This window comes from Choloepus didactylus, chromosome X (genome assembly GCF_015220235.1).
Source record: "Choloepus didactylus isolate mChoDid1 chromosome X, mChoDid1.pri, whole genome shotgun sequence".
In the NCBI taxonomy this organism is placed as follows: Eukaryota; Metazoa; Chordata; class Mammalia; order Pilosa; family Megalonychidae; genus Choloepus; species Choloepus didactylus.
This window is the reverse complement of record NC_051334.1, coordinates 125567855-125595519: the sequence shown is the minus strand read 5'-3', so window position 1 is coordinate 125595519 and position 27665 is coordinate 125567855. Positions and strand designations below refer to the sequence as shown.

At 37.3% G+C, this 27665-nt stretch overlaps 1 protein-coding gene across 6 annotated transcripts in view; it reads left to right on the top strand.

Moving 5' to 3' along the window:
• Nucleotides 1–27665, top strand: part of RBM41 (RNA binding motif protein 41) — a 204971-nt gene that overhangs the window by 3295 nt on the left and 174011 nt on the right. For 5 of the 6 annotated variants that reach the window (XR_005214517.1, XR_005214518.1, XR_005214519.1 and 2 more), the window contains exons 3-4: nt 396–588; nt 914–1118. Coding sequence is in view for 3 of the 6 variants with exons in the window: in XM_037821394.1 (XP_037677322.1) it covers nt 396–588; nt 914–1118 (398 nt within the window). In the remaining 3 variants the exon portion in view is untranslated. Of the gene's footprint in view, nt 1–395; nt 589–913; nt 1119–2408; nt 2414–3033; nt 3107–27665 lie in introns of all 6 variants that reach the window. The other variant, XM_037821395.1, reaches the window with a different exon arrangement.

Sequence of the window (27665 nt, the reverse complement as noted above, 5' to 3'; positions counted from 1 at the left end):
TGAGTACCTGTTCTTTGTTCTCCTACAGCAGCACCCTGTTTTTCTCCTAACATAGCACTTATAACCCAATATTATCATTGCCTGTTTACTTGCCTGTCTTCTACTGTTCTTCTACAAAAGCAAAAACCATTTTAATCTTTTTTACTGGTAAATCCTCAGTACCTAGCACAGTGTCCAGTGCATAGTAGATACTCAGTAAATATTTGTTGATTCAGTCATTTATTTGTCCTAGACGAGGGTACTCTTGATGGAGTCCCAGTTTGTTGCATTAGTGCTTCAGCCTAGAAAAAGGATATGAGAGAAATTACTGATGAATTATGTCTTTTTAATGATGAGTCTCCATTTCTGTGAATTGTTGTAAACATAAGATGTTCTTTCTTCCTGCTTGTTTGCAGATGTGTGTCTAAGAAAGAGAGCTTTGCTCCAGGTACTATGTATAAGCCCTTTGGGAAGGAAGCAGCTGGGACTATGACTTTGTCACAATTCCAGACACTGCATGAGAAGGACCAGGAAACTGCTTCTCTCAGGGAACTAGGGCTCAACGAGACAGAAATACTGATCTGGAAAAGCCATGTTTCAGGTGAAAAGGTGAGTTGGGCATTTTCTTCTGGAGAATAAAGAGCAGGAACTGTATTTGGCATTGAGAACCTTTGCATTTTTAGTTCTCACAAAAATGAGCTCTCTGTGTCTGAATCTTCTTTGGTTTCTAGAATAGAGACCTTGGTAAAATAGAAATTGTTCCTTGACTTCTTAGCTAATATATATATATATATATATATATATATATATATACACATACATACAGACATTCATTTCTGGGCATAGATCTTCATCTTTCTAACTTGAGGCATTAGATCATCACTTTCAGGGCGTAGCCTCTGTGATAAATGCCATCTCGTTTCTCTGGTTTCAGAAGACAAGACTGAGGGCCACCCCTGAAGCAATACAGAACCGTCTTCAAGATATTGAAAAAAGAATCTCAGAGCGCCAGCGCATCCTTTGCCTGCCACAGAGGTTTGCAAAAAGCAAACAGCTTACCCGGCGGGAAATGGAAATAGAAAAGTCTTTATTTCAGGGGGCTGACCGTCATTCCTTCCTTAAGGCTCTTTATTACCAAGGTATGTGATCTCTACTGACTTTGATATGTTCTTTCACTAAGAGAAAGATAGAACATCAGGGAATTAACCATGAGGAGTTAGCGAAGGGATTAGAGGAAAGATAAATAAGAAATTATCACTACTCCTGAGTAACTTATACTCCCATGGGAGGGACAGATATGTCACAGATAGTTGCAGTACAACATGGAAATTGCTATCGTGGAGATTTGAAAAAACCTTGAGGCACACAGAGCATAGAGCATGTAAATCTAGTTAGGGAGTCAAGAATTGACATTTATACTAAGCTTTGAAGGCTCAACAGGCATTTTTCAGGTAAATAAGGAAGAGTGGGCATTGCAGACGGTGAGTGAGTAGGACTGTGAAAGGACCTGGTGTGACTAGGCAACAATGAAAAGTTGTGTGGCAGGAGCATAGGGTGTGGCAGAGAATGACAGGAGGTGACAATGGAAAGGTATATGAGGCTAGATTATGAAGGGTCTTTAGACTGAACTGTAAGTTAGCACAAAATATATTAAGTAGCCTATATGTTAATCAGAAAGTATTAGTTTAACCGATGATTTTTGCTAGGTAGGCACTGTGGAAGGCACACAGAAGTTTTAGAAATGGTTCCTGACCTTGTGCGAATTGCAGTCTTGTCAGAGAGATAAACATATAACATTTAATGACAATGCTAGATACAGATATTATGTGTTGTAGGAGTTCAGAGGAGGGAAAGACCACAGTGCATTGGTGTGGCTGAAGAAGGTTTCTCAGAGGACATAAGATTTAAACAATCTTTTCATATTACCTATTCGTTAAAAAAGAGAGGGAAAGACATTTCAGTTGCAAGGATGGTGTGAGCACTATGGAGTGTTTGGGAGAATTGAAGGAGACAAAGTTATCAAGGTAGGCTAGAATCAAATAGTAGAGGGTCTTATAATGAGTTAAAATTTTTGTACTTTATTTGGTGGGTAGTATAGACCTATTCAGTTTGTTATTCGGTTAGCTAGTTAGTTTGGATATTGTTGAAGGTTTTTGAGCCAGGAGTAGCATGATAAAAGCAGTATTTGAAAATGATTAATATGGTGGCCAATAAATAGGATTAGAGAACTGGAGTCAGGGAGAATGATTAGGAGGTATTATGGTCATTTAGGTATGAAGGTCTGAGCTAGAATGATGACACTGAAATTGGAAAGAAAGGTGTGGTTCTAAGGGATTTTACAAAGAAAGAACTGATAAAACTTTTGTTGACTGAGAATGAAGGAGGGTCAATGGAGAAGCAGGTCTCAAAGCTAACTCAGATATTTCAAGGCTATGTGAATTAATTAACAAAGTTAAGAACGTTTTTATGGTGAAATTTTGAGGAAGGATAATGAGTTTGATTGTAAACATGTTGAGTTAGTAGTAGTGGCAGGATCATCAAATGCAAGTTTTGAAGAGACAGTTGGAAATATAGTTTGAAGCTCAGGAAGAGATACAGAATTGAGTCATTGATGCTTAATGATAGTTAAAGTCATGAGAGTGAATGAAGTATTTGTTAGAGAAAGAGACACCATAGGCACAGAAGTGCAGTGGTGAATGAAGGAAGGAAATAATGAGCAAATGAACAGATTTTTCTAGAGAGACAGTGTACAGCACACTGATTGAGAGCATAGTCACTAGAGGCAGATTGCCTGGGAAAATCCTGGCTCCCTCACTTAACTAGCTGTGAGATGTTGGGCAAGTTACCTCTCTATGGTTCAGTTTCTACCTCTCTATGGTTCAGTTTCTTCATCTGTAAAATGAGAATATTAATAATAGCTACATTATAGGGTTGTTATGAGGATTAAATGAGGTAATACATTAAATCACATACAGCAGTACCTGGTGTCTGGGTCGGGGATGTATGAATCTTTCTGTTTCCTGTCCTGAAGCTCCCTGCTTTAAACCCTCACAGCATACCAAAAAAAAGACAAGTGCAGACAAGTACATGACCTTAGTGAAGAGGAAGATAATATTAGGTTCAAAAGGCAAGGTGAGATTTCTTATAGTGTTAGATTTAGGAATGTAACTTAGGAGCCCAGAATTGTAGGTTAAACACTTATTTAATTCCATATTCAGTGTATGACATTGTTTATAGGAAATAATCCAGAGGGAGCATATTATCCTGTTATAGAATATTAAAGGAAGGAGTTAGTAGAAGTTGTAAAGCTTTTATATTTAGTGTTATTGATTCTTTCCCTATACCTTTAAGTTACAGTACCAGACATAAATTGACCTTAATGAGTTTAAATCCTATTTCACAACTAATTCTCAATATTTTTATTAATCAGTAAAGTATAATGGTTGATGATTATGATGATAACATAATAGCTAATTTATTTTTGAAATTAACTTACAGTAAAATTAACTGGGTTTTCTGGTCTTTTTTTTTTACTGTATAATGCTGTGAATTGTAAGTCTTGTATAAATTTGTATAAACTGCACCACAATCAAAATAGAGAACTGTTTCATCATACTAAAAAACTCCCATATACTGTCCCTTTATAGTCACACTCTCCCCCACCCATAATCCCTGACAACCACTGATCTGTTCTCCATCACTATAGTTTTTTCTTTTAGAGAATGTCATATAAATAGAATCATTTAATATGCAACCTATTGAGACTGGCTTCTTTCACTCAGCACAGTGCCTTTGAGATTCATCCGAGTTGTTGAATCAATCGTTCATTCATTTTTCTGAATAGCATTCCGCTGTATGGATGTACCGAAGTTTGTTTATCCATTCATCCATTGAAGTACATTTGGGTTGTTTCCAGGTTTTGGTGATTATAAATAATACTACTATAAACATTCTTGTATAGGTTTTTGTGTGGACATAAGTTTTTATTTCTTTAAGGTAAATACCTAGGAGTGGGATTACTGAGTCATATGGTAAGTGTATGTTTAACTTATAAGAAACTTGCTAAACCATTTTCCAGAGTGGCCATACCATTTTACATTCCCACCAGCAATGTATGAGGGCTCCAGTTGCCCTGCATCTTCACCAGCACTGGTATTGTTGGTATTTATTTTAGTTATTGTGATAGCTGTGTAGTGATTATTGTAGTTTTAATTTGCATTTCCTTAATGTCTAATGATGTTGAACATCTTTTCATGTGCTTATTTGCCATCCTTATATCCTCTGCTGAAGTGCTTATTCAGATATTTTGCCATTTTTAATTGGGTTGTTATTTTCTTCCTGTTGATGTTGACTTTTGAGAATTCTTCATTGTTGGCTATGTGGTTCGCACATATTTTCTCCCAGTCTGTAGCTTTCTTTTCATTCTCTCATCAGTGTCTTTTGAAGAGCAAATGTTTTAAAATTTAATAAAATCCAATTTATCAATTTTTCTTTTTCTATTATGGGTTGTGCTTTTGTTGTCATGTTTAAAAAAATTCTTTGCCTCAACTCCCAATCATGAAAAATATTTTGTCCTATGTTTCCTTCTAAAAGTTTATAGTTGTATGTTTTGTATTTAGAGCTATGATCCATTTTGACTTGATGTTTATATGTAAGATGTGAGGTTTAGGTTAAGGTTCACTTTTTTGGGTATGAGTATCCAATTGTTCCAGCATCAGTTGTTCAAAAAACTGCTTTCTCCATTTACTGCTTTGCATTTTTATCAGAAATCAGTTGGCCATATTTTTATGTTAATACTTAACATCATAATTAATGTGAAAGACTAAAGCTTTCCCCCTAATATCAGGAAAAAGACAAGGATGTCTGCTCTTGCCACTTTTCTTTACAGTGGAATGAAATTAGAAGCCAATAACAGAAGGACATTTAGGACATTTATCAATATGTGAAAATAAAACAATACTGAATAATCAACAAATCATAAAGAAATTACAAATTAGAAAATACTTTGGAATAAATGAAAACAAAAAACATACCAAAACTTATGGGATGCAGTGAAAACAGTGCTTAGAAGGAAATTTGTAGCTGTAAGTGCCCATATTAACAAAGAAGAAGGATCTCAAATCAATAGCCTAACCTTCCAACTTAATAAACTACAAAAAGAAGAACAAAATAAACCCAAATCAAGTCAAAGAATTAGATTCGAAATAATAAAGAGTAGAGTGAAAATAAAAGTAGAGAATTTAAAAAAATAGAGAAAATCAATGAAGCCAGAAGTTGGTTCTTTGAAAAGATAACAGAAGTTACAATACTTTAGCTAGACTGGAAAAGAAATAGAGAAGACTCAAATTACTGAAACCCAGCTCTACTTTGCTTCCCATTTGCATGGTATATTTTTTCCCATCCTTTTATTTTTAACTTATTGGTGTTTTTGAATCTAAATTGTGTCCCATGTAGACAGCAAACAGTTGGATCATGTTTTTTTTTAATCCATTCTTCCAGTCCCTGCCTTTTGAATGGAATGTTGAGTTCATTTACATTTAATGTATTTAGTTAAATTTAATGAAGTTACTGATAAGCTAGCACTTAGTCCTGCCATTTTGCTATTTGTTTTTTATATGTCTTATATGTACTTTTTGTTTCTCTATTCCTCCATTTTTTCCATTTTTATGTTAAATAAATTTTTGTAGTATACCATTTTAATTAACTTGTTTATTTTCCTCTTTTTTGGGTTATTCTTTTAGGGCTGCTCTGGGGATTACAGTTAACAACTTAAACAAATTAGTTCATATTAATACCAACTTAATTTCAATAGATTTCAAAAACTTTGTTCATATTTAGCTCCAGTCCCTCCTCTCCCCTCTTTTGTGTTATTATTGTCATACAAGTTACATCTTTATAGTGTTTAAGTCCCTCAACACAGTTGTATAATTATTGCTTTATGCAGTTATCTTTTAAAACAGTAGGGGAAGAAAAAGAGTTAAAAACAAAAATACTATTATACTGTCTTTTATAGTTACATATGTAATATGTATTACTGGTGCTCTTTCTTCATGTAGATTTGAGTTACTATATAGTGTCCATTCATTTCAGTCTGAAGGCTCTTTTTAGTATTTCTTATAGGTCAGGTCAGGTAGTGATGAATTCTTTCAGTTTATGATTATATGGGAATGCCTTAATTTCTTCTTCATTTTTGAAGAATAGTTTTGCTGGACATAGAATTTTTGGTTGGCAGTCTTTTTCTTTCAGCACTTTGAATATGTCATGTCACTGCCTTCTGGCCCCATAGTTTCTGATGGGAAGTCAATTGTTAATCTTACTGAAGATCCCTTGTCTGTGATGAGTCTCTTTTCTCTTGCTGCTTCCAAGATTCTTTCTTGGCTTTGTCTTTTTTTTTTTTTTTTGTCTTTTTTTTTTTTAATCTTCATTTTATTGAGATATATTCACATACCACGCAGTCATACAAAACAAATCGTACTTTCGATTGTTTACAGTACCATTACATAGTTGTACATTCATCACCTAAATCAATCCCTGACACCTTCATTAGCACACACACAAAAATAACAAGAATAATAATTAGAGTGAAAAAGAGCAATTGAAGTAAAAAAGAACACTGGGTACCTTTGTCTGTTTGTTTCCTTCCTCTGTTTTTCTACTCATCCATCCATAAACTAGACAAAGTGGAGTGTGGTCCTTATGGCTTTCCCAATCCCATTGTCACCCCTCATAAGCTACATTTTTATACAACTGTCTTCGAGATTCATGGGTTCTGGGTTGTAGTTTGATAGTTTCAGGTATCCACCACCAGCTACCCCAATTCTTTAGAACCTGAAAAGGATTGTCTAAAGTGTGCATAAGAGTGCCCACCAGAGTGACCTCTCGGCTCCTTTTGGAATCTCTCTGCCACTCAAGCTTATTTCATTTCCTTTCACATCCCCCTTTTGGTCAAGAAGATGTTCTCCGTCCCACGATGCCGGGTCTACATTCCTCCCCGGGAGTCATATTCCACGTTGTCTTGGCTTTGTCTTTCGATTATGGATCTCTTTGAGTTTATCCTTCTTAAAGTCCAGTGAGTTGTAGTTAATGTTTTTCATCAAATCTGGGAAAATTTCAGCCTCTGATTTTTTCAAATATTCTTTCTGTCCCTTTCTCTCCTTTTTCTGGCACTGCCATTAAGCTTATTTTGGAATTCTTGGTGGTCTCCCATAGGTCTCTGTGGCACTGTTAATTTTTCTTCATTTTCTTTCTGCTCCTCAGACTGGATAATCTCAGTTGACCCATCTTCAAGTTGCCTTATTCTTCTGCCAGCTCAAAGTGTCTGTTCAAAATAGTGAACTTTTCATTTCAGTTATTGTACTTTTCAACACCATAATTTCTATTTGGTTCTTTTTTTTTGTCATTTCAGTCTCTTTATTGTTATTCTTTACTTGGTAGGACATCATTCTCAAATTTTCCTTTACTTATTTAGACATGGTTTCCTTTAATTGGTTGAAGTACTTGTAATAAATGATGTAAAGTTTGTCTAGTAAGTCCAACATCTGTGCTTCCTCAGAACAGTTTCTAATGACTGCTTTTTTTCCTGTATATGGGCCATGCTCATAGTTTTTATGTGGAAAATTGGATATTTTAAACAATATAATGTGGCAGCTCTGGAAATTAGCCCCCTCCCCAGAGTTTGTTGTTGTTTCTGTTTGTTTCCTTAGTGATTGACTGTCCTGGACTAATTCTGTCCTAACTTCTACTTGGACAGAACCTCAAGGTTAGATAGAGGCAAGCACTTTAGGGCCTTACAAGTGTTTGACCAACTGTACAGTTAGAGGGGAAATGGTCCACATAATGTTGCCCTCACTTCTGACACCAATTACAGATTCAAGGAGTTCCCCAAACCACCCTTGGGTTTGATAATTTGCTAGAAAGACTCACACAACTCACTGAAAGCTGTTATACTCACAGTTGTGGTTTGTTACAGGGAAAGGATAAAGATTAAAGTCAGCCAAGGGAGGAGACAAATAGGGCAGAGTCCAGGAGTGATCCAAATGTGGAGCTTCTAGTCATCTTCTCCTCATGGAGTCATGGAGAGTGTTAATTCCTCCTAGGCACAATGTGTGATAGTATGTACTGTGTATTGCCAAGCAGGGAAGCTCACTCAAGCCTTGGTATCAAGAGTTTTTATTTGAAGTCCATCACATAGGCATGATTAATTGACTGATTGCCCATGTGGTTAATCTCAGTCTCCAGGTTGACTGATACTGCATGACCCAAAGCCCCCACCATAAATCATATTGTTGCTCATTCTGGTGAGGCCTGTCCCCACCTAAGACTTATCAGGTATAGCCAGCCTCCACCCTAAATTATACTGTTAGACCCCAGGCAAAAAAGACACTTCTATCAGACACATCATTCTAGATTCTAGATTACCTTCTAGAGGGTAATCTATAAGCCAAGTGCAAAGGCCAGACCTCTCTTTGGGCAAGGTTAAATTTTTTAATACACCTTCTCAGGCCTTTCCTGAGCACGCAAACAGCCCTAGGCATGCACACAACTCTATGCATATATGTGGCCTTCTCGATTCCCAGAAAAATGTTGGAGCTTTTCAGAGTCCCCTATGGACATCTCATTCCCCAGCTTTTCCTTTTAAGCTTTATTTCTTAACTTTTTATTTTGAAATAATTTCAAACTTATGGGACAGTTGCAAAACTAATATAAATTTTGTACAGAGTACTCCAATACACACCCACCCAGATACCCAGATTTACCAACCTATAACATTTTGCCACATTGTTAATTTGCCCGTCCTTCCTTCCCACCTTCCTTCCTATTTATCTATCTTTCTTTCTATCTATGTCTTTTCTAAACCCTTGAGAGTAGGTTGCAAACATCATGCTCCTTTTACCATATAATATTTCCATGTATATTTCCTAAGAACAAGGATATTCACTTATGTAACCACATTAAGTGTATCCAGTTCAAGAAATTTGACATTGATATAAAGCATACAGTCTGTATTCCAATTTTTTTAGTTGTCCCAATAATATCCTTTTGGCCATTTTCTCTTCCATTATTAGATCTAGTCCAGGGTCATGTATTACATTTAATTGTCGTTATCTCTTTAGTCTCTCTGTTTTTTGTAAAATTGTGGTAATATATAAACAACGTAAAATTTCCCATCTCAACCACTCCCAAGCATACAATTCAGTGGCAATAATAGCATTCTAAATTTTGTACTACCATCACCAACATACATTACTGGAACTCTCCCATCATCCCAGAGACCCTGCATCCATTATGCTTTAATTCCCCATTCCGTCTCTCCCCTCCCCTTGTTAACTTGTACTTTACTTTATGTTTCTATGAATTTACATATTCTGGTTATTTCTTATAAGGGGACTCCTACAACATCTGTCCCATTGTGTCTGACTTATTTTAATCAATATAATGTCTTGAAGTTTCATCCATGGTGTAGTATGTATCAGAACTTCATTCCTTTCTATGCCTGAATAATATTCCATTGTATGTATATACCACATTTTGTTTATCCAATAATCTATTGATGGACACTTGGGTTGCTTCCATCTTTTTGGCTACATCTTGTGACTGCTGTTGCTATATTGGTGTACAAATGTCTGTCCGAGTTCCCTCTTTCAATTCTTTCAGTTACATGCCTAGACATGCGATTGCTGTCCATATGGTAATTCTAGGTTTAACTTTTTCAGGAGCCACCAATCTGTTTTCCACAGTAACCATACCATTTTGTATTCCTACCAACAATGTATGAGGGTTCCTATTTCTCTGCATCCTCGCCAGCACTTGTTATTTTGTTTTTTAATAAAAGCATTCTAGTGGGTATGAGGTGCCTTCTAACTTTTTTTTAGATGGTTTTATTCACACACCATACATTCCATCCTAAGTAAACAATCAATGGTTCCCTGTATAATCACATAGTTATGCATTCACCAATACTATCTATATAAGGACATTTCCATTTCTTCCACAAAGAAGAGGCAAAAAAAGTAAAAAGAAAAAAGAAAAAGAAAGAAAAAAGTGACAACTATAAAGCAACAAAAGAAAATAATACAATAAAAAGTCAGACACAGCATCAACGCCAAGAATCCCATACCCCTCTGTTATATCCCTCTCTTATAGACATTTAGCTTTGGTATATTGCCTTTGTTACAATTAATGGTAGCATATTACAATATTACTGTTAGCTATAGACTCTAGTTTGCATTGATTTTATTTTTTCCCCAATACCATCCTATTTTAACACCTTACAAAGTTGACATTCATTTGTTCTCCCTCATGTAAAAACATATTTATACATTTAATTTAATACAATCATTGACCACTCTAGGTTTCACTAAGTTATACAGTCCCAGTCTTTATCAACTATCTTTCCTTGTGGTGTCCTACATGCCCCTAGCCTTCCTCTTTCAACCATACTCACAGTCATCTTTGTTTGTGTACTTGCATTGTGCTACCATCACCCAACATTGTGCTCCAAACCTGTCTTTCCTGTCTTTTCCTATCTGCCTGTGGTGCTCCCTTTAATAATTCCTGTAGAGCAGGTATCTTGTTCACAAACTCACTCAGTGTCAGTTTGAGAATGTTTTAAACTCTCCCTCATTTCTGAAAGATAGTTTTGCTGGATGTAGAATTCTTGGTTGGCAGTTTTTTTCTCCTTCAGTATCTTAAATATATCATGCCACTGCTTTCTCACCTCCATGGTTTCTACTGAGAAATCCACACATAGTCTTATCAAGCGTCCCTTGTGTGTGATGGATCACTTTTCTATTGCTGCTTTCAGAATTCCTCTGTCTTTGAAATTTGATAATCTGATTATTAAATGTCTTGACGTAGTTCTATTCGGATCCGTTCTGTTTGGGATTCCCTGTGCTTCTTGGATCTGTAATTATGTCTTTCATAAGAGATGGGAAATTTTCAGTGATTATTTCCTCCATTGTTGTTTCTGCCCCTTTTCCCTTCTCTTCTCCTTCTGGGACACCTATGACACATACGTTCATGCACTTCGTGTTGTCATTCAGTTCCCTGAGACCCTGCTCATATTTTTCCATGTCTGTTCTTTTGTGTGTAGGATTTCAGATGTCCTGTCCTCCAGTCCATGAATCTTTTCTTCTGCCTTTTCAAATCTGCTGTTGTATGTCTCCATTTTTTTTCGTTTGTTGTATTGTGCCTTTCATTCCCATTAATTCTGCCAATTGTTTTTTCAGACTTTTGAGTTCTTCCTTTTGTTCACCCACTGTCATCTTTATATCCTTCATCTTTTTTGCCATATCTTTCCTCAACTTGTTGATTTGATTTTTGGATTGATTTAGGAGATTTGTTTGATTAATAATTAGTTGTTTCAATTCCTGTATCTCAGTTGGAGTGTAGGTTTGTTCCTTTGACTGGGCCATATGTTTTTCTTAATGTGACTCTTAATTTTTTGTGGTCTAGGCATCTGGTTTCCTTGATTACCCCAATCAGATTTTCCCAGACCAGATGGGCTCAGGTCTCAGGAGGAAGGTATAATCAGTATCTAGTTTCCCTGAGGATCAGGTTGTCAGACTTCCCTGTGAGGCCTATAGACTGGGTGTTTTTCCTATCCTGTCCAGTAGGTGGCACTTCTCAGCCTTCAGCTTCCCACTGGTGTAAAGAGATGCAGTCCCTTTAATTCTCAGTGGACCCTGTTTGGCCAGGGACCGAGGGTGTCAGAAGCCAAGCTTAAGTTGTTTCTGTTCCCCCCATCCCAGGCCCTGGGGTCTGAATTCTCTGAGGGAGGGCCACTTGAGCTGGGCCCCAACCCCTTTTCTTAGGGAAGATCTACCCTTTAGGGAGTTATCCTCTACACTTGAATTCCTCCTTTGGCTCTCTGACTTTGTAAACTCCAGCCTTGCCTAGGTCAGTGCTAACAATTGAAAATGTCTGAGGCTTTCTCTAATGAGCTGCTTAGAATGATAGAAAACAAAGGAAAAAGAGCAAAAGCCCCTTTTCGGAGCCAGTCCCCAGCCCCCCAGTTTTACCGGTCAACTGGTGTTGGTACTGCCCCTTTTCTTGGGACACAGCCATTTTCCAGTATTCTGAGCTCAGCTGTCTCCCAAAGCCTCTGTTTTCATTCACTGATGTATATTTTTCTATCAGCCCTGCCTCCTCTCTGCTGACAGGAACCTCAGATTCCTTTCCTATTTGCTCCGGGTTTATCTGTGCTTATAGCTTATATTCAGTAGTCCACATTTGTTCATTAAAACTGCATTTGGAGCTTGAGTTACTTTCCCTTCTCTAGATAACCAGCTTCTTTTTTCCAGAGGGAAGTATTTCAGCTCAGCCTGCAGTGCCGGTGGGGGAGGGTTGCCAGCTCCGCAGTTTGGGGAGTTTTACTTATAGTTCTATGTTGCAATCTCAGCCATTCTACCCATTCCAGACTTGTATATGATGTGTGTCCAGTCATGGATGTCCGTCCCCCAACAGTTGTTCTAGACTATATACTAGTTGTTCCTGGCTATTTACTAGTTACTCTATAGGACAAACTAAATCCCACACCTCTCTATGCTGCCATCTTGCCCTGCCTCCCCTTCTAATCTTTTTGATTAACCTATTGTTTGCTCCAACTGTTACCCACTGCTGCAGGGAGCCATGATATTCAACAATTGCCTGACTGTTTTTGACAACACTCCTGGGAAAAGGGTTTTAGCACTGGGTAAGTTTTAAATCAGGTCAAATAACGACAGTGTTTCTTTGAGGTCTTTCATGGAACCACCAGATAGGCAAATAATGCCAATTCTCTGGGAATGGTGCTTTGAAGGAGCTCCAACCCCATTCTTCCCAGTGGCTGCCAGGCTGATGGTTTTCACTGTGATTTTGTGTTGTTTGTTTTCTAGGCTATCTGGTGCTTGGAGAAGAGGGGTAGATCAAGTTAAAACACCATAGAACTCAGTGTTCTTACTGAAATTCGGCTGTTTTTCTTGAATAAACATTCCCAGATTGCTGTAAGCTTTTGGTTAATTTCCTGAGTTCTGAAAAAGTTGATTCTGATGGTATTTGCCAGACAATTTTTGCTTTTATGAAGAGAATTTTCAGAGGTCCTTACTCCACCATTTTCACTGATGTCATCCTTCTTAATTTTGTGAAGCTCAAGATTTTTATATTTTGATGAAGTCTAAGTTATTAATTTTTTCCTTTTATCACTGCTGATTTTGGTGTTATCAGTAAGATTTCTTTGTCTAACCTGAGGTCATGAAAATTTTCTTGTGTTCTTCTAGATTTATAGTTTTAGCCCATACATTTAGGTGAATGAAACAATTTGAGTTAATTTTTGTGTACAGTGTAAGGTTAGTATTTAAATTTACTTTTTTGCATATAGATATTCAGTTGTTCTAGTACCTTCTGTTGAAAAGACTATCCTTGCCCCATTGGATTGTCTTGGTACCATTGAGGAAAATGAATTGACCATAAATGTGAGGGTTTTTTAAAACACTTTTTCTTTCTCTTAACTTTTTAGCAATTCTATTATGCCTTATCTGGTCATGTGTTCTTTGTTATTTTGAATTTTGTGCCTCTTACCCATTCTGTCTGCTACCACTTACTTTACACAGTCTTCAAATGCTCCATGCATTCTCTCCAAGTTTTATAACTGTATTCAGTGGGAGAGAGAGGGCAAAGTGTGCTTGCTTCATCTTACCCAGAACCGGAAGTCTGCTACTGGTTTGGAAGGGCCTTACTTTGTGCTTGTCCTTGTGCTAAGCATGTTTACACATTAACTCATTTAAACCTGAACAGCAGTCCTATGAGTTAGGTGGTATTATTGTACCCATTTTATGGATGATGAAGTTGAGCCTTATGGGTGAAGTGACTTTTTCAAGGTCACAGTAATTGAGTGGCCAGAACAGAACAGATCTGTTCTTGCACCAAAGTGTGTGCTTTTGACATTGGCACTATATTTTGTATACATTCTACTTGTATATGTGATTTGAAAAGATTTATTGGTTTATTAAGTGTGATTTTACTTTATCTTGAGATAAATTATTTTGGAGAAATGCATATCCCATTTTATAGCCTTAAATCAGTTGAAAAGCAACATATTATCTCTAGAAATGAAATGAAACCTTAAACTCCGGTGTATTGCTCTCTGACCGCAGCCTTTTTTCTTATCCTTCTGGCTCTCCTAACTCTCTTATACCTATTATACCAGCTCTTCAACCCTGTTGAAATCTCCAATTCCTTGACCTTTTTAATTTCTCCCAATCTGTCAGCCCTTTCCTATCTCCTCTTCTACAGCTCACCTAGACTCCATTATCCATCATTTAACCATGTTCTTGCCTATAAATCATTGCCCTTGCCTCCTTGTGTAGGAATCTGTGTATAATACCCACATAGCAAAATCTCAACCCTGGATCAATCCAACTAATTGCCTTCTCTATTTCTACATCATGGCTGCTGGGCACAACTAGAAAAAAAAATCATACAAGTTTGTTCATTAGTGCCACTACAAATTCCTCATCTCTGACATTGTCTAAATCCTTCTCCCTTGTTCAGTAATCTATCCCTTTGCTCCTAGTCACCTTTCTATTTTATTCCTTATAAATATTATTCTACATATTCATTATTCTTCAAGGGGCCTACTCTAGTACTTCGTCATTTTTAGCAGATAATCTTCCTTCCTATTTCACAGGAAAAGGAGAAGCCATTGGCAGAAACCTCCATCCACTACCTGCCTCACTCTGTTAACTTCTACATCCTCTCTTTTTTTTTCCTCCTGACTTAGTGCTAGGAGCATCCTTCCTCCCTAAAGCTAATCTTTGCACCTTTGTGTTGGATCCTTTCTCTCTTATCTCCCCAAGGAACTTAGCCAATTATTTCTAGTATTGCTTCTTTGCTTTCAGTTCTTGAACATGGATTTGTATCATTTGCCACTTTTCCATGTTATGCAAACTCTCACTTTGGCTTATCGGAAAAAAATAGTAAAAAATGCCCTTCCATTCTTTAGCTTCTTGAGGAAACAATGTATTTAGATCTTCTGTTTCACTAAATATTGTAAGTAGCAGTTGGTTTGAATAATAAAATATAAAATTGAAATCCCCAAAAATGCAGGATTAAATATTTATGTTAATATTTATTTGATCTCTAAATGGGAAAAGATTTTTCCAATATTTTTAACAAAATTTTTTAAACATGTAAAGAAGTTGAAAGAATTTTGTAGCGAATACTGATTATACCACCATCTAGATTCTACCACTACCATTTTACTTCATCATATATCTGTCTGTTCCTCTGTTTATCTATCAATCCATCTTACTTTATTGCTGTATTTAAATTGCTGACATAAATACATGCCCCCTAAATACTTCAGCATGCATATCATTAACTAGAGATAAATTATTTACATTTTTTTCTTTTGATATGAAATTCACCTGCATTCAAATGCAAATTCTTAAGTGTTCATTTTCTGAGTTTTGACAAACTCTAAACCTGTGTAATGATGTGCTGGTAAATGTTTCACAACCGACACTCCAAGGGAAAAAAAAAGCCCTGATTTGTGTCATTTGCCAGTTTCCTTGGTGCACATTCTCCAACCATGGCTAATTTCAAGTTACCAATGTATCATCATCGAACATGGAGTTATGAAGACAAGTGTACAATCATTGGACCATCTCCAGCACACCACTGCAGGTGTGTAACCCAGCCTCTATCAAGACATAGAATTTTTTTTACATGTTAGGATTATTTTAAATGGTACATATCTATATTCAAAATTTAAAAGAAGTAGAGGCAGAAACCAAAAGAATTAATAAATCAAAATATGAAAATACAACTAGTAAATAACTTAGTTCTTAAAAGAGTATATTCCTGTTGCTTCAAATTATGACATTGGTTCAAGAAAGCTAGAGTGAAATGAACCTAGCAAAACATGAGGAGAATCAAAATTAGATTCAGTTTCTAGAAATATAGAAAGGGAATCTAGAAAGGGAAAATACTTTTCCCTTTCCATGCAAAAAGTTGCTTCTAGTTAGTTTTTGTGTATGTTTGTTTCTTTTGAGTAAAAATTTTGTTGCAGTATAATTTACATAAATAAATGTACACAAATTATAAAGGTATAGCTCAATGAATTTGTTAACAAAGTAAATTCACTCATGTAATTACCACCAAGAACAAGAAATAGAAACTTACCAGCACCTCAAGAGCCCCTTTATAGCTCCTAAGCAATCTACCTCCATAGATCTACCTACTTTTGACTTTTATATCAGTGGAATCGTACTATATGTGTTCTATTGTGTCTGGCATCTTACTTATCATTGTTTGTGAGGAACAGCCATGTTTTAGCAAATAACAGTAGTTTGTTCATTTTCTCTCCTTTACAGTATTCCATTGTATGAATATACCCCTTATTTACCTTTCTATTCTTGATTGTTACAATTATAATTTTGGGTAATTGCATATGGTGCTATTCTGATAATTCTGGTATATGTTATTTGATTGTTTTTGGCATGTAGGCATGAATTTCTGTTCAGCCTAATCCTAGGAATACAATTCCTTGGGTAAACATATGATTATCCATAGTAGATACTGTCAGGCAGCTTCTAAAGTGATTATATTATTTTATATTTCACTAGCAGTTGATGAGAAACTAAGTTGGTTTATATCCTTAACAACACTAGGTATTTTCATGTTTTTAGAAACCCGTTCTGGTAAGTGTGTAGTGGTATTATATTTTGATTTTTTAATGTAATTTTATTGAGATATACTTACACACTGTATAATTCATCCAGAGTATACAATCATTGGCACACAGTATCATCATTTAGTTGTGCATTCATCGCCATAATAAATTTTCAAGCATTCTCATTACTGCAAAAATAAAGAAAAAAATAAAAATATAAAAGAACACTAAAACCATCCCATACCCCTTAACCCCCCTAATATTTATATATATTTTTGTCATTATTTTGTTACTCATCTGCCCATACACTGGTTAAAGAGAGTAAGATATAGAAGTTTACCATCACCCTAGAAAGTTCCATCATGCTTCTTACCAGATACTTCCTGCCACACCTTCCCAAAGGCATCCAGTGTTTTAATTTTTTCAACTATTCATTAGTTTTTCCTGTTCTAGAACTTCATATAAATAGAACCATGCAGTATGTATTCTTTAACTCTTTTTCTCTATATCGATAGCCCTCTGCCCCAACACTATTTATTGAAAATATTACCCCTGTGCTGTTATTATATTGCTACCTCTGTCATATATCATATATGGATGGGTGTTTTTTTGGCTTCTCTTTTTTGTTCCTTTGGTCCTTTTTGGGTCTTCCAGAATTGATATCACACTTTCTAGCTTTATATAGTCTTGATATCTGGTACAGCAGAACATAATTCCTCCTACCTTGTTCCTCGTACTTTGGGCACTTTGCCTTTCCCTATAAATTTTAGAATCAGCTTGTCAAGTTTCACACACATACACACACACACTTCCTTATGTGATTTCAGTTGGGAGTCAATTGAATCTTTCAATCAATTGAGGACAATTGACATATTTGCAGTATGAGTCCTGAAATATGTGAACATGGTAAATCTTTCCGTTCATTTAATTATTCTTTAATTTCTCTTCTTACATGTATCTTCCTTCTTACATTTTGTGAGACTGAGTAGATTTGTATTTTTAAACAGCTTTATTGAGGTATACAATTTATATAACATGAAATTCACCTATTGTAAATGTACAATTTGATTTTTAGTAAATTTATAGAATTGGCTGCTCCATTTTACGTTCTCACCAGCAATGCCAATGAGATGTGAGGATTCCTATTTCTCCACATGCTTGTCAACACTTGTTATTGCCTGTCTTTTTTATTATAACTATTCTAATGGGTGTGTACTGGTATCTTGTGATTTTAATTTAAATTCTCATAATAACGAGTAATGTTGAATGCCTTTTTGTGCACTAATTAGTCATTTATAGGTCTTCTTTGGTGAAATATCTGTTCAAGGTCTGTTGCCCATTGCTTGCTGGGTTGTTTGTTTTCTTAGTATTGAGTTGTAAGAATTCTTTATGTATTCTAAATACAAGCAATTTATCAGACATATGATTGGCAGATATTTTCTTCTAGTCTTTAGCTTTTCTTTTTTTTTCTTTTTTCTAATTCAATTTTATGAGATATGTTCACAAACCATACAGTCATCCACAGTATACAATTGTTCACAAAAGCATTATATATTTGTGCAGTCATCACCACAGTCAGTTTTTGAAGATTTTCATTACCACACACAAACAAGAATAAGAATAAAAATTAAAGTAAAAAAGAAGACCCAAAACATTCCATACCTCCCCTATCCCTCCCTATTATGCATTTATTTGTTGTCTTCATTTTTATACTCCTCTGTCCATACATTGGATAAAGGGAGTGGGAGTCACAAGGTTTTCACAATCACGTGGTCACAGAGTATTCTGGTTTGCTAATGCTGCTGTTTTGCAAAACACCAGAAATGGATTGGCTTTTATAAAGGGGGTTTATTTGGTTACAAAGTTACAGTCTGAAGGCCATAAAGTGTCCAAGGTAAGGCATCAGCAATCTGGTATCTTCACTGAAGGATGGCCATCAGCATCTGGAAAAGCTCTGTTAGCTTGGAAGGCATGTGGCTGGCATCCGCTTGCTCCCAGATGGCATTTCAAAATGGCATTCTCCAAAATGTTGCTCTTGGGGCATTTTGTCCTCTCTTGGCTGCAGCTCCTCTTCAAAATGTCACTCTCAGTTGCTCTGCTCTGGGCCTGTGTGACTCTTTTTAAAGTACTCCAGTGATCCAATAAAGATCCGCCCTGAATGGGTTGGGCAACACCTCCATAGAAATAATCCAATGAAAGGTCTCATCTGTAGTTGATTGAGTTACATCTCCATGGAAACAATCAACCAATAGGTTCCAACCTAATCAACACGAATACGTCTGTCCCCACAAGATTGCATCAAAGAACATGGCTTTTTCTGGGAGACATAATATATACAAACTGGTACATTCCACCCCCTAGACCCTGGAAAAACGTGTTCTTTCCATATTCAGAGTACAAACATCCCATTACAGTATCACAAAAACTTAAATCATTTCAGTAACAATAAGGAAGTACAAGATCCCATCAAAATCAGTCACGTGTGTGGTCTGTCCTTAAGGCAAAATTCCCCTCTAGCTGTGGACCTGTGGAACTTAGAACAGGTTATCTGCTTCCAAAATACAAAGGAGGAACAGTCATAGGGTAAACATTCCCATTGCCATAAGGAGAAACTGAAAGGAAAACAAGGTTAACAGGACTAAAACAGTTCCTAAAACCTGCGGGACAAACTCCCTTAGATTTCAAAGTCTAAGTTACTTATAGAATGACTTTTATCCTTGGGGCTTGGGAGTGCAGCAGTTCCACACTTTCCAAGGGCCTATGCAGAAGTCCTTTTCTCTCCAAACGCTGGCGTGAGCACTCCAACATATCCACACGTTGGGGAGACCACCTTCTTCTCAGCCCCACCCTTCTCAAACACTGGGGTGCCACCTGGACTCTGCCTCTCTGGGGCAAAGCCTCTCCCCTCTCCAAACACTAGGGTGGAGGCCAGGCTCTCCCCAGTCCCTGGGGAATGTGCTCCACCCTCTCTGGGGCCTGGGGTGGCAACACTCTTCCTGAGCATCGAGGCGGAAGGCCCACACTCTGCCTCTGGGGCAAACTCACCCTTTCCATGTGCATGGGCTGCTCCACAGTCCCAGCCCGAGACCTCTTGACTCCAGACCTCAATCTCCATGGCTCTGTGTTTGAAGAAATTTTTCCTTCAATATGTTCCTTTTTCATTCCCTCCAGTCCAGACCGGCAGTGGCTCTGTCTATACAGATGTCACAAAAATCTTGTTGGTTTGGCATGAAGTTTACAGGGGTCAAAACTAGCAGACAATAGGACTTTTCACAAATCCTTTCTGGATTACTCCATCTCCAATCCTGGCTTGTAGTGAAATGGCAGTCAGTTTCCATGTTTGGTTAAATCCGTACATGGGGCTGTAGCCTCTGGGGTTTCACTTTCTGGAAGCCCAGAATTTTCCAAACTATCAGTTTCTGGTTTCTTCGTACTCAAGAGTTCATTTCTCACCTTAACTCTGTCCTGTCACATTTTACTATAAGCCACAAGGAGAAGCCAGGCCACACTTTCAATATTTAGTGTCAGAATCTCTTCAGCTAAGTATCCCAGCTTGTCGTTTTCAAATTCTGCCTTCCATCCAATTCCAGAACTCAATTTTGCCAAATACTATGCCATGTTAAAACAAGGATCATCTTCCTTTCAGTTGGCAACGACACTCATCGTTTCTGCTCAAGGCCTCATCAGAAATATGTTTAGAGTCCATATTTCCACAAACAGTCTCTTCAAAGCAATCTAGGCCTTTTCTATCAAGCTCCTCACAATTCTTTCAGAATCTTCCCCTTATCCATTTAAAAAGCCATTCCAGCATGTTTGGTATTTGCAAACACAGCAGCATCCCATTTCTCTGGTACCAAAATCTTTTCCGGTTTGCTAATGCTGCTGTTTTGCAAAACACCAGAAATGGACTGGCTTTTATAAAGGGGATTTAATCCCCTTTATAAGTCTGAAGGCCATAAAGTGTCCAAGGTAATGCATTAACAATCTGGTATCTTCACTGAAGGGTGCCACTGGCATCCGGAAAACTTCTGTTAGCTTGGAAGGCACGTGGCTGGCGTCTGCTTGCTCCAAGATGGCGTTTCAAAATGGCATTCTCCAAAATGTTGCTCTTGGGGCATTTTGTCCTCTCTTGGCTGCAGCTCCTCTTCGAAATGTCACTCTCAGTTGCTCTGCTCTGGGCCTGTGTGACTCCTTTTAAATTGTTCCAGTAATCCAATAAGGACCCACCCTGAATGGCTTGGGCAACACCTCCATAGAAATAATCCAATGAAAGGTCTTGCCCACCATTGATCGAGTGATATCTCCATGGAAACACTGGACCAATAGGCACCAACCTAATCAACACGAATACATCTGCTCCCACAAGATTGCATCAAAGAACATGGCTTTTTCTGAGGGGCATAATATATACAAATATACCAGTGTACATAGTATAAGCTATAGTTACACAATCATCTTCAAGAATCAAGGATACTGGATTCCAGTTCAACAGTTTCAGGTATTTCCTTCTAGCTATTCCAAATACACTAAAAACTAGAAAGGGATATCTATATATTGCATAAGAATAACCTCCAGAATGACATCTCGACTCTGTTTGAAATCTCTTGGCCACTGAAACTTCATTTTGTTTCATTTCTCTTCCCCCTTTTGGTCAAGAAGGCTTTCTCAATTCCATGATGCCAGAGCCAACCTCACCCCTGTGAGTCATGTCCCATGTTGGCAGGGAGACTTATACCCCTGGGTGTCATGTCCCACATAGTGGGGAGGGTAATGAGTTTACCTGCAGTGCTGGTTTAGAGAGAGAGGCCAAATCTGAGCAACAAAAGAGGTTCTCTGGGGGTGACTCATAGGCACAATTTTAAGTAGGCTTAGCCTCTCCTTTGCAGTAACAAACTTCATAAGGGCAAGCCCCAAGATCAAGGGCTCAGCTTTCTAAATTAGTAGTCCCCAATGCTTGTCAGAATATCATTAATTCCCCAGGTGGAGAAGATTAATATTTCCATATTTTTCTCCAGTCCCTCAAGGTGGCTTTGCAAATATATTTTTATTCTTTGCCCAGATTACTCTGGGATGTATCTTCACACTAACCTGTACAAACCAACCAGATTTCACTCCCTATTCAAAGTCCCATGTCATTATGGTGTTTGATTAAACTGACCATACAAGTTAAATTATATAGTGTGTTACAAAAAGTATGTATTTTGCAACTAATAAACATCTCTTCCTTTGGTCTCACACAGAAGTTGAAGTTTTAAAACACCGTCAATATCGTCCTTTAACCTTTAGTCTGATTTACCTTAGTCCTAACCAAGTCCATTTTGTTCATATGTCTAATTGAAGCCTGATCTCTTTTTTCAGACTCTAACATTTGCTTTATGGGGTAATAGTGACATTCATAGCTGCCAGACTCTGGCTCTGGGTCTCAGGTGTCACACAGCTATCCAAAGTTCCAGAGACCAACCAGGTTATACACAAAGAGCTCAGCATCTGAGAATTTAGAAATAGCCATTACAACTCAGGAATAGATGTAACTGCTATAAAAGTTTGCAATCTAGGGACCTTTACAATAAGCCTTCCCCTGATAACCTGTTCTCTCAGATTCTGTTTTCAGAGTTTCAACATAATAGTCCATATTAATGAGGCATTATAATGTTTTTCTTTTCATTTCTGGTTTATTTCACTCAACATATTGTCCTCGATGTACATTCACCTCACAACTTCATTCCTTCTTGTAGCAGGTCAATATTCCATTGTGTGTATACACCACAGTTTGCCATACCAATCATCAGTCAATGTACCCTTAGGCCAACTCCGTCTACTGTGAATCATGAATACTGCCACCATAAAACCCACTGTGCAAATGTCCATTCATGTCCCTCTTTTCAGTTTTTCCAAGTATATACCCAATAACAGGGTTGCAGGACCATATGGCAACCCCATGCTTAGTTTCCTGTGGAACCACCACACTGACCTCCAGGTGGGCTGCACCATTCTACTTCCCCACCAACGGTGATTAGGTACCTCCCTTTCTCCACATTTTCTCCAGCACTTGTATTCCTGTATTTACTTTTTGGACAGTTGTATTCACACACCATACCTTCCATCCTAAGTAATCAATGGTTCCCTGTATAATCACATAGTTATGCATTCACCACCACTATCTATATGAGTACATTTCCATTTCTTTCACAAAGAAAGAGGAAGAGGCGAAAAAAGGAAAAAAGAAAAAGAAAAAAATGACAACTAAAAAGCAACAAAAGAAAAAATTAAAATAAGATTCAATAAAGAAGTCAGACAACAACACCAATGCCAAGAGTCCCGTACTCCTCCTTTATATCCTCCTATTATAGACATTTAGCTTTGGTATATATTACCTCTGTTACAATTAATGGAAGCATATTACAATGTTACTGTTAACTATAGACTCTAGTTTGCATGATTGTATTTTTTCCTCAATACCATCCCATTTTTAACACCTTGCAAAGTTGACATTCATTTGTTCTCCCTCTTTTAAAAACATTTTTATATTTCTACATTTAATCACAATCATTGACAATTCTAGGTTTCACTAAGTTATACCATACCAGTCTTTATCTTCTGTCTTTCCATCTGGTGTCCTACATGCCCCTAACCTTCCTCTTTCTACTGTACTCACAGTCGTCATTGTTCATTGTACTTAACAGTATTGTGCTACCATCACCCAATATTGTGCTTTCCATTTCTGGATCTATACAGTCAATCCTGTTGAACATTCTGTACTCCTTCAGCATCAAATGCCCAATCTTTACCCTCTTTCTATCTCCTGGTATCTTTATTTCTACACTCTACTCCAAACCTCTCTCTCCTGTCTTTTCCTATCTGTCTGTAGCATTCCCTTTAGTGTTTCTTGTAGAGGAGCTCTCCTGTTCACGAACTCTCTCAGTGTCTGTTTATCTGTAAATATTTTAAACTCTCCCTCATTTTTGAAGAACAGTTTTGCCGGCTATAGGATTCTTGGTTGGTAGTTCTTCTCTTTCAGTATCTTGAATATATCATACCACTGCCTTCTCACCTCCATGGTTTCTACTGAGAAATCCACATGTAGTCTTATTGAGCTTCCCTTTTATGTGATGGATTGCTTTTCTCTTGCTGCTTTCAGAATTCTCTTTGTCTGTGATATTTGAAAATCTGATTATTAAGTGTCTTGGAGTAGGTCTATTTGGATCAATTCTATTTGTGGTATGCTGTGCTTCTTGGACCTATAATTTTGTCTTTCATAAGAGTTGGGAAATTTTCATTGATTATTTCCTCTATTATTCTTTCTGCTCCCTTTCCCTTCTCTTCTCCTTCTGGGATACCTATAACGTGTATTCATGTGCTTCATGTTGTCCTTCTATTCCCTGAGCCCCTGCTCATATTTTCCCATTCTTTTCCCTATTTGTTCTGTTGTGTGTAGGATTTCAAATGTCCTGTCCTCTAGTCTGGTAATCCTTTCTTCTGTGTCTCCAAGTCTGCTGTTCTATGTTCCACTGTGTTTTTCATCTCTTCTATTGTGTGTTTCATTCACATAAGTTCTGCAATTTGTGTATTCAAGCTTACAAATTCTTCCTTATGGTGAGCAAGTGTCTTCTTTATATACTTCATCTCCAGTGTCACATTTTCTTTCAACTTGTTGATTTGATTTAGATTTTTGTTGGAATGTCTTTAATTAGTTGTTTGAATTCTTGAATCTCAGTTGAAATTGTTAGTTTGTTCCTCTGACTGGGCTATGTCTTTGTGTTTCCTGGGGTGGCTCATGATGTTTTGCTGTCTAGGCATCTAATTTTCGTGATGAGTTTATTCTGGAGGTTGTTTTTTCTCTTTTGCCTTGGGTTTTCTTGTTGCTTGTCTTTGATCTCTATATTTCTTTGTTTCTCTTGCTGGCCCATTGTCAGATTGGCTCTGCTCCCCAGTCTTCCCCCCAAATCAAGCAGCCACGTGACCTGCCACAGGGATGGGAGGTAGGCATTGGGTACCCCAGCAAGTTCACTGTGTGTGGTAATGTAGATCTGCTGGCTTCCAGTGGTGCTCTGTTTTCCACTGGTCAGCAAGACCTGGGTTTGTTTTAGAGCCTTGCTTTGACAGTTGCATTGTCTGTATTTCTCAGCCAAAACCAGGCTGGGTTTCTGTGCAGGGCATGTAGACCAGTTCCTGTGGTCCTAATAAAGGGTCTGAAGCATCTTTTTAAAATGGTTTCCATTCCCTTGCACTTTCCAGACTGTCCAGCAGATGGCTATGTTTGGTAACTTAATGGTCCTCAGAGGCTGCTTTGCCTTTGAGCACAGGCTGCATCTACACAGGTGAGCTGAAACTGCAGGATTCCTTTGCCCTCATGTTGCTGGCCAAAATCTGGGTCAATGTGGGGTTACACCTGTGGCAGAGTACTCCCTCAGCTGACCCGGTACTCCAGCCATCCCCAAGGCAAGGAAACAGCTGCCGGCTACTGCTGCCCTCAAGGGTGGGGGAAGGGTTTTCAGACCTGGAGCTGGAAACAAAGTCTCTGTCCATGTTTTCTAAGTCTCTTTGTCCCTCACTGACCTGGGCCTTGAAATGTCCTTGCCTGTCCCGTGGGTCTTCAACAGTGGAGGTATATCTCACGTCTGTGAGAGATTTTGAAATCCTTATCCCTGGTTGAAGGGTTGTCATCTACTGATTCTGTGCCTTTCCTGCACTGAGCCCAAGTGAGGAGGAGGGGAGAGGATCCAGCTGGTCTGGGATGGAAGATTCCTACCTGATATTTCTTCTCTTTCTTCAATTTGGCATCTGCAGGGTCCTTCTCCAATCTATATCCTTCTCCAGAGTTTCAAACAATTCAGAATTGTCCTTTTTTCATTGAATCTCTGGAGAGGAGTTTTCAGTAGCTGTTTATATCACCATATTGATGACATCCCTTCAGCTTCTCTTTTTATTTTCTTAATGGTGTCTTTCAAAGCACAAAAGTTTTAAATTTTAGTGAAGACCAGTTCTTTTCTGACTGATGCTTTTGGTGTCATATTTAAGAAATTTTTGCTAAACTCAAGATCACAAAGATACTCTGTTTTCTTCTAGAATATTTATAGTCTTAGCTCTTATGTTCCATTTTGAATTTAGTTTTTTTTTTTTTTTTTTGTATGATGTCAGGTAAAGGGCCAAAGTTCATATTTTTGTATATGGATAGCAAATTTTTCCAATAACATTTGTTGTAAAGATTATCCTTTCCCTTTTGAGTTGTCTTGGCACTTTTGTAGAAAATAATTGATCATGAATGTAAAGGTTTATTTTTGGACATTCAGGTTTGTTCCATTGCTCTGTATACCCATCTTAATGCCTAGCCACAATGTCTTGATTACTGTAGCTTTATAGTAAGTTTGGAAATTGGTTAGTGTAACTCCTCCAACTTTGTTCCTCTTTTTTCAAAATTGTTTTGGCTACTCTAGGTCCTTCATACTTCTATGTGAATGTTAGGATTGACTTGTCAATTATTCTACAGAAAGACATGCTGGAATTTTATAGAGATTATGATGAATGTAAAATTCAATTTGAGAAGAATTACTATATTGACAATATTGAATTTCCAATCTATGAATATGCAGTGTCTCTTCCTTTATTTAGATTTTCTTTATTTCATCAGTGTTTTATAGTTTTCAATTTTAAAATTTTGCAATTCTTTTGTTAAATTTATTTCTAAGTATTTTTATTCATTTTGGTGTTCTTATGAACGAAATTGTTTTATTTCATTTTCTGATTTAGTTGCAAATGTATATAGAAATACAGTTTATTTTTCTGTATTAACCTTGTATCCTATGACTATAGTCATTTATTAGCTCTAGTAGTTTTATTTTGGTTACCTTTGGATTTTCTACATGGTCAATCATTGTCTGTGATTAAAGACAGTTTTACTTCTTCCTTTCCAATATGGATGCCAAATTTTTTATGTATGTTTTCTTGCACTGGCTAGAACCTGCAGTATAATGTTGAATGGCAGTGGTGAGAGCAGACATCATTGCCTTGTTCCCAGTCTTAGTGAGAAAGCATTCAATTTTAAACCGTTAATTATAATTTTAGCTAAGGTTTTTGGTACATGCTCTTTAGTAGTATATTAGTTTCCTGTGGATGCTATAACAATTTACCACAAACTTAGTAGCTTAAAGCAACACTAGTTTGTTCTCTTATAGTCCTAGAGGTCAAAAGTCCTAAAATCGGGATGTCAGCAAGGCTATGTCCTTTCTGAAGGCTCTAGGAGAGCCTTTTTCAGCTTCTAGAGGCCACCTGCATTCCTTTGCTCATAGCCCCTTCCTCACATCATGCCAGCCTCTACTTCCATCATCATATATCCTACTCTGACTCTGAACCTCCTACCTGCCTCTTTTAAAGACTCTTACAAGTACATTAGGCCCACCTGGATAATCCAGGATAATTTCCCATTTTATTAACCTTGAGTCAGCCACAACTGTGAAGGCCCTTTTGCTTGAATATCATTTCCTAGGATTATCTGTAACAAGGTACTGCAAACTTGGTGGTTTAAAACAACTGAAATTTATCCTCTCACAGTTCTGGAGGTTAGAAGTCTGAAATCAAGGTGTTGGCAGGGCCATGCTCTCTTTTGGTTCTGTGAGAGGGAGTATTTGGTTTTTGTCCTTTAATCTATTAATATTATATTAATTGATTTTTGGGTGTTAAGTCAATCTTGTGTTACTTGTTAAATCTCATTTGTATGCATATAATCCTTTTTATATGTTGCTAGATTAAGTTTGCTAATATTTTGTTAAGGATTTTTGTATCTGTGTTCCTGAGGAATACTGGTCTGTAGTTTTCTTTTCTTGTGATATCTATGTTTGTTTTTGGTATTAGTATAATACTGGCCTCTTAGAGTGAGTTGGGAAGTATTCCCTCCTCTATTTTCTGAGAGTTTTTGCAGGATTGGCATTATTTCTTTCAATGTTTGCTGGAATTCACCAGTGAAACCATCTGAGCCTGGGCTTTTTTCCTTGTTAATAGCTTGTTGAGTCAACCTCTTTACTTATTATAAATTTACCCA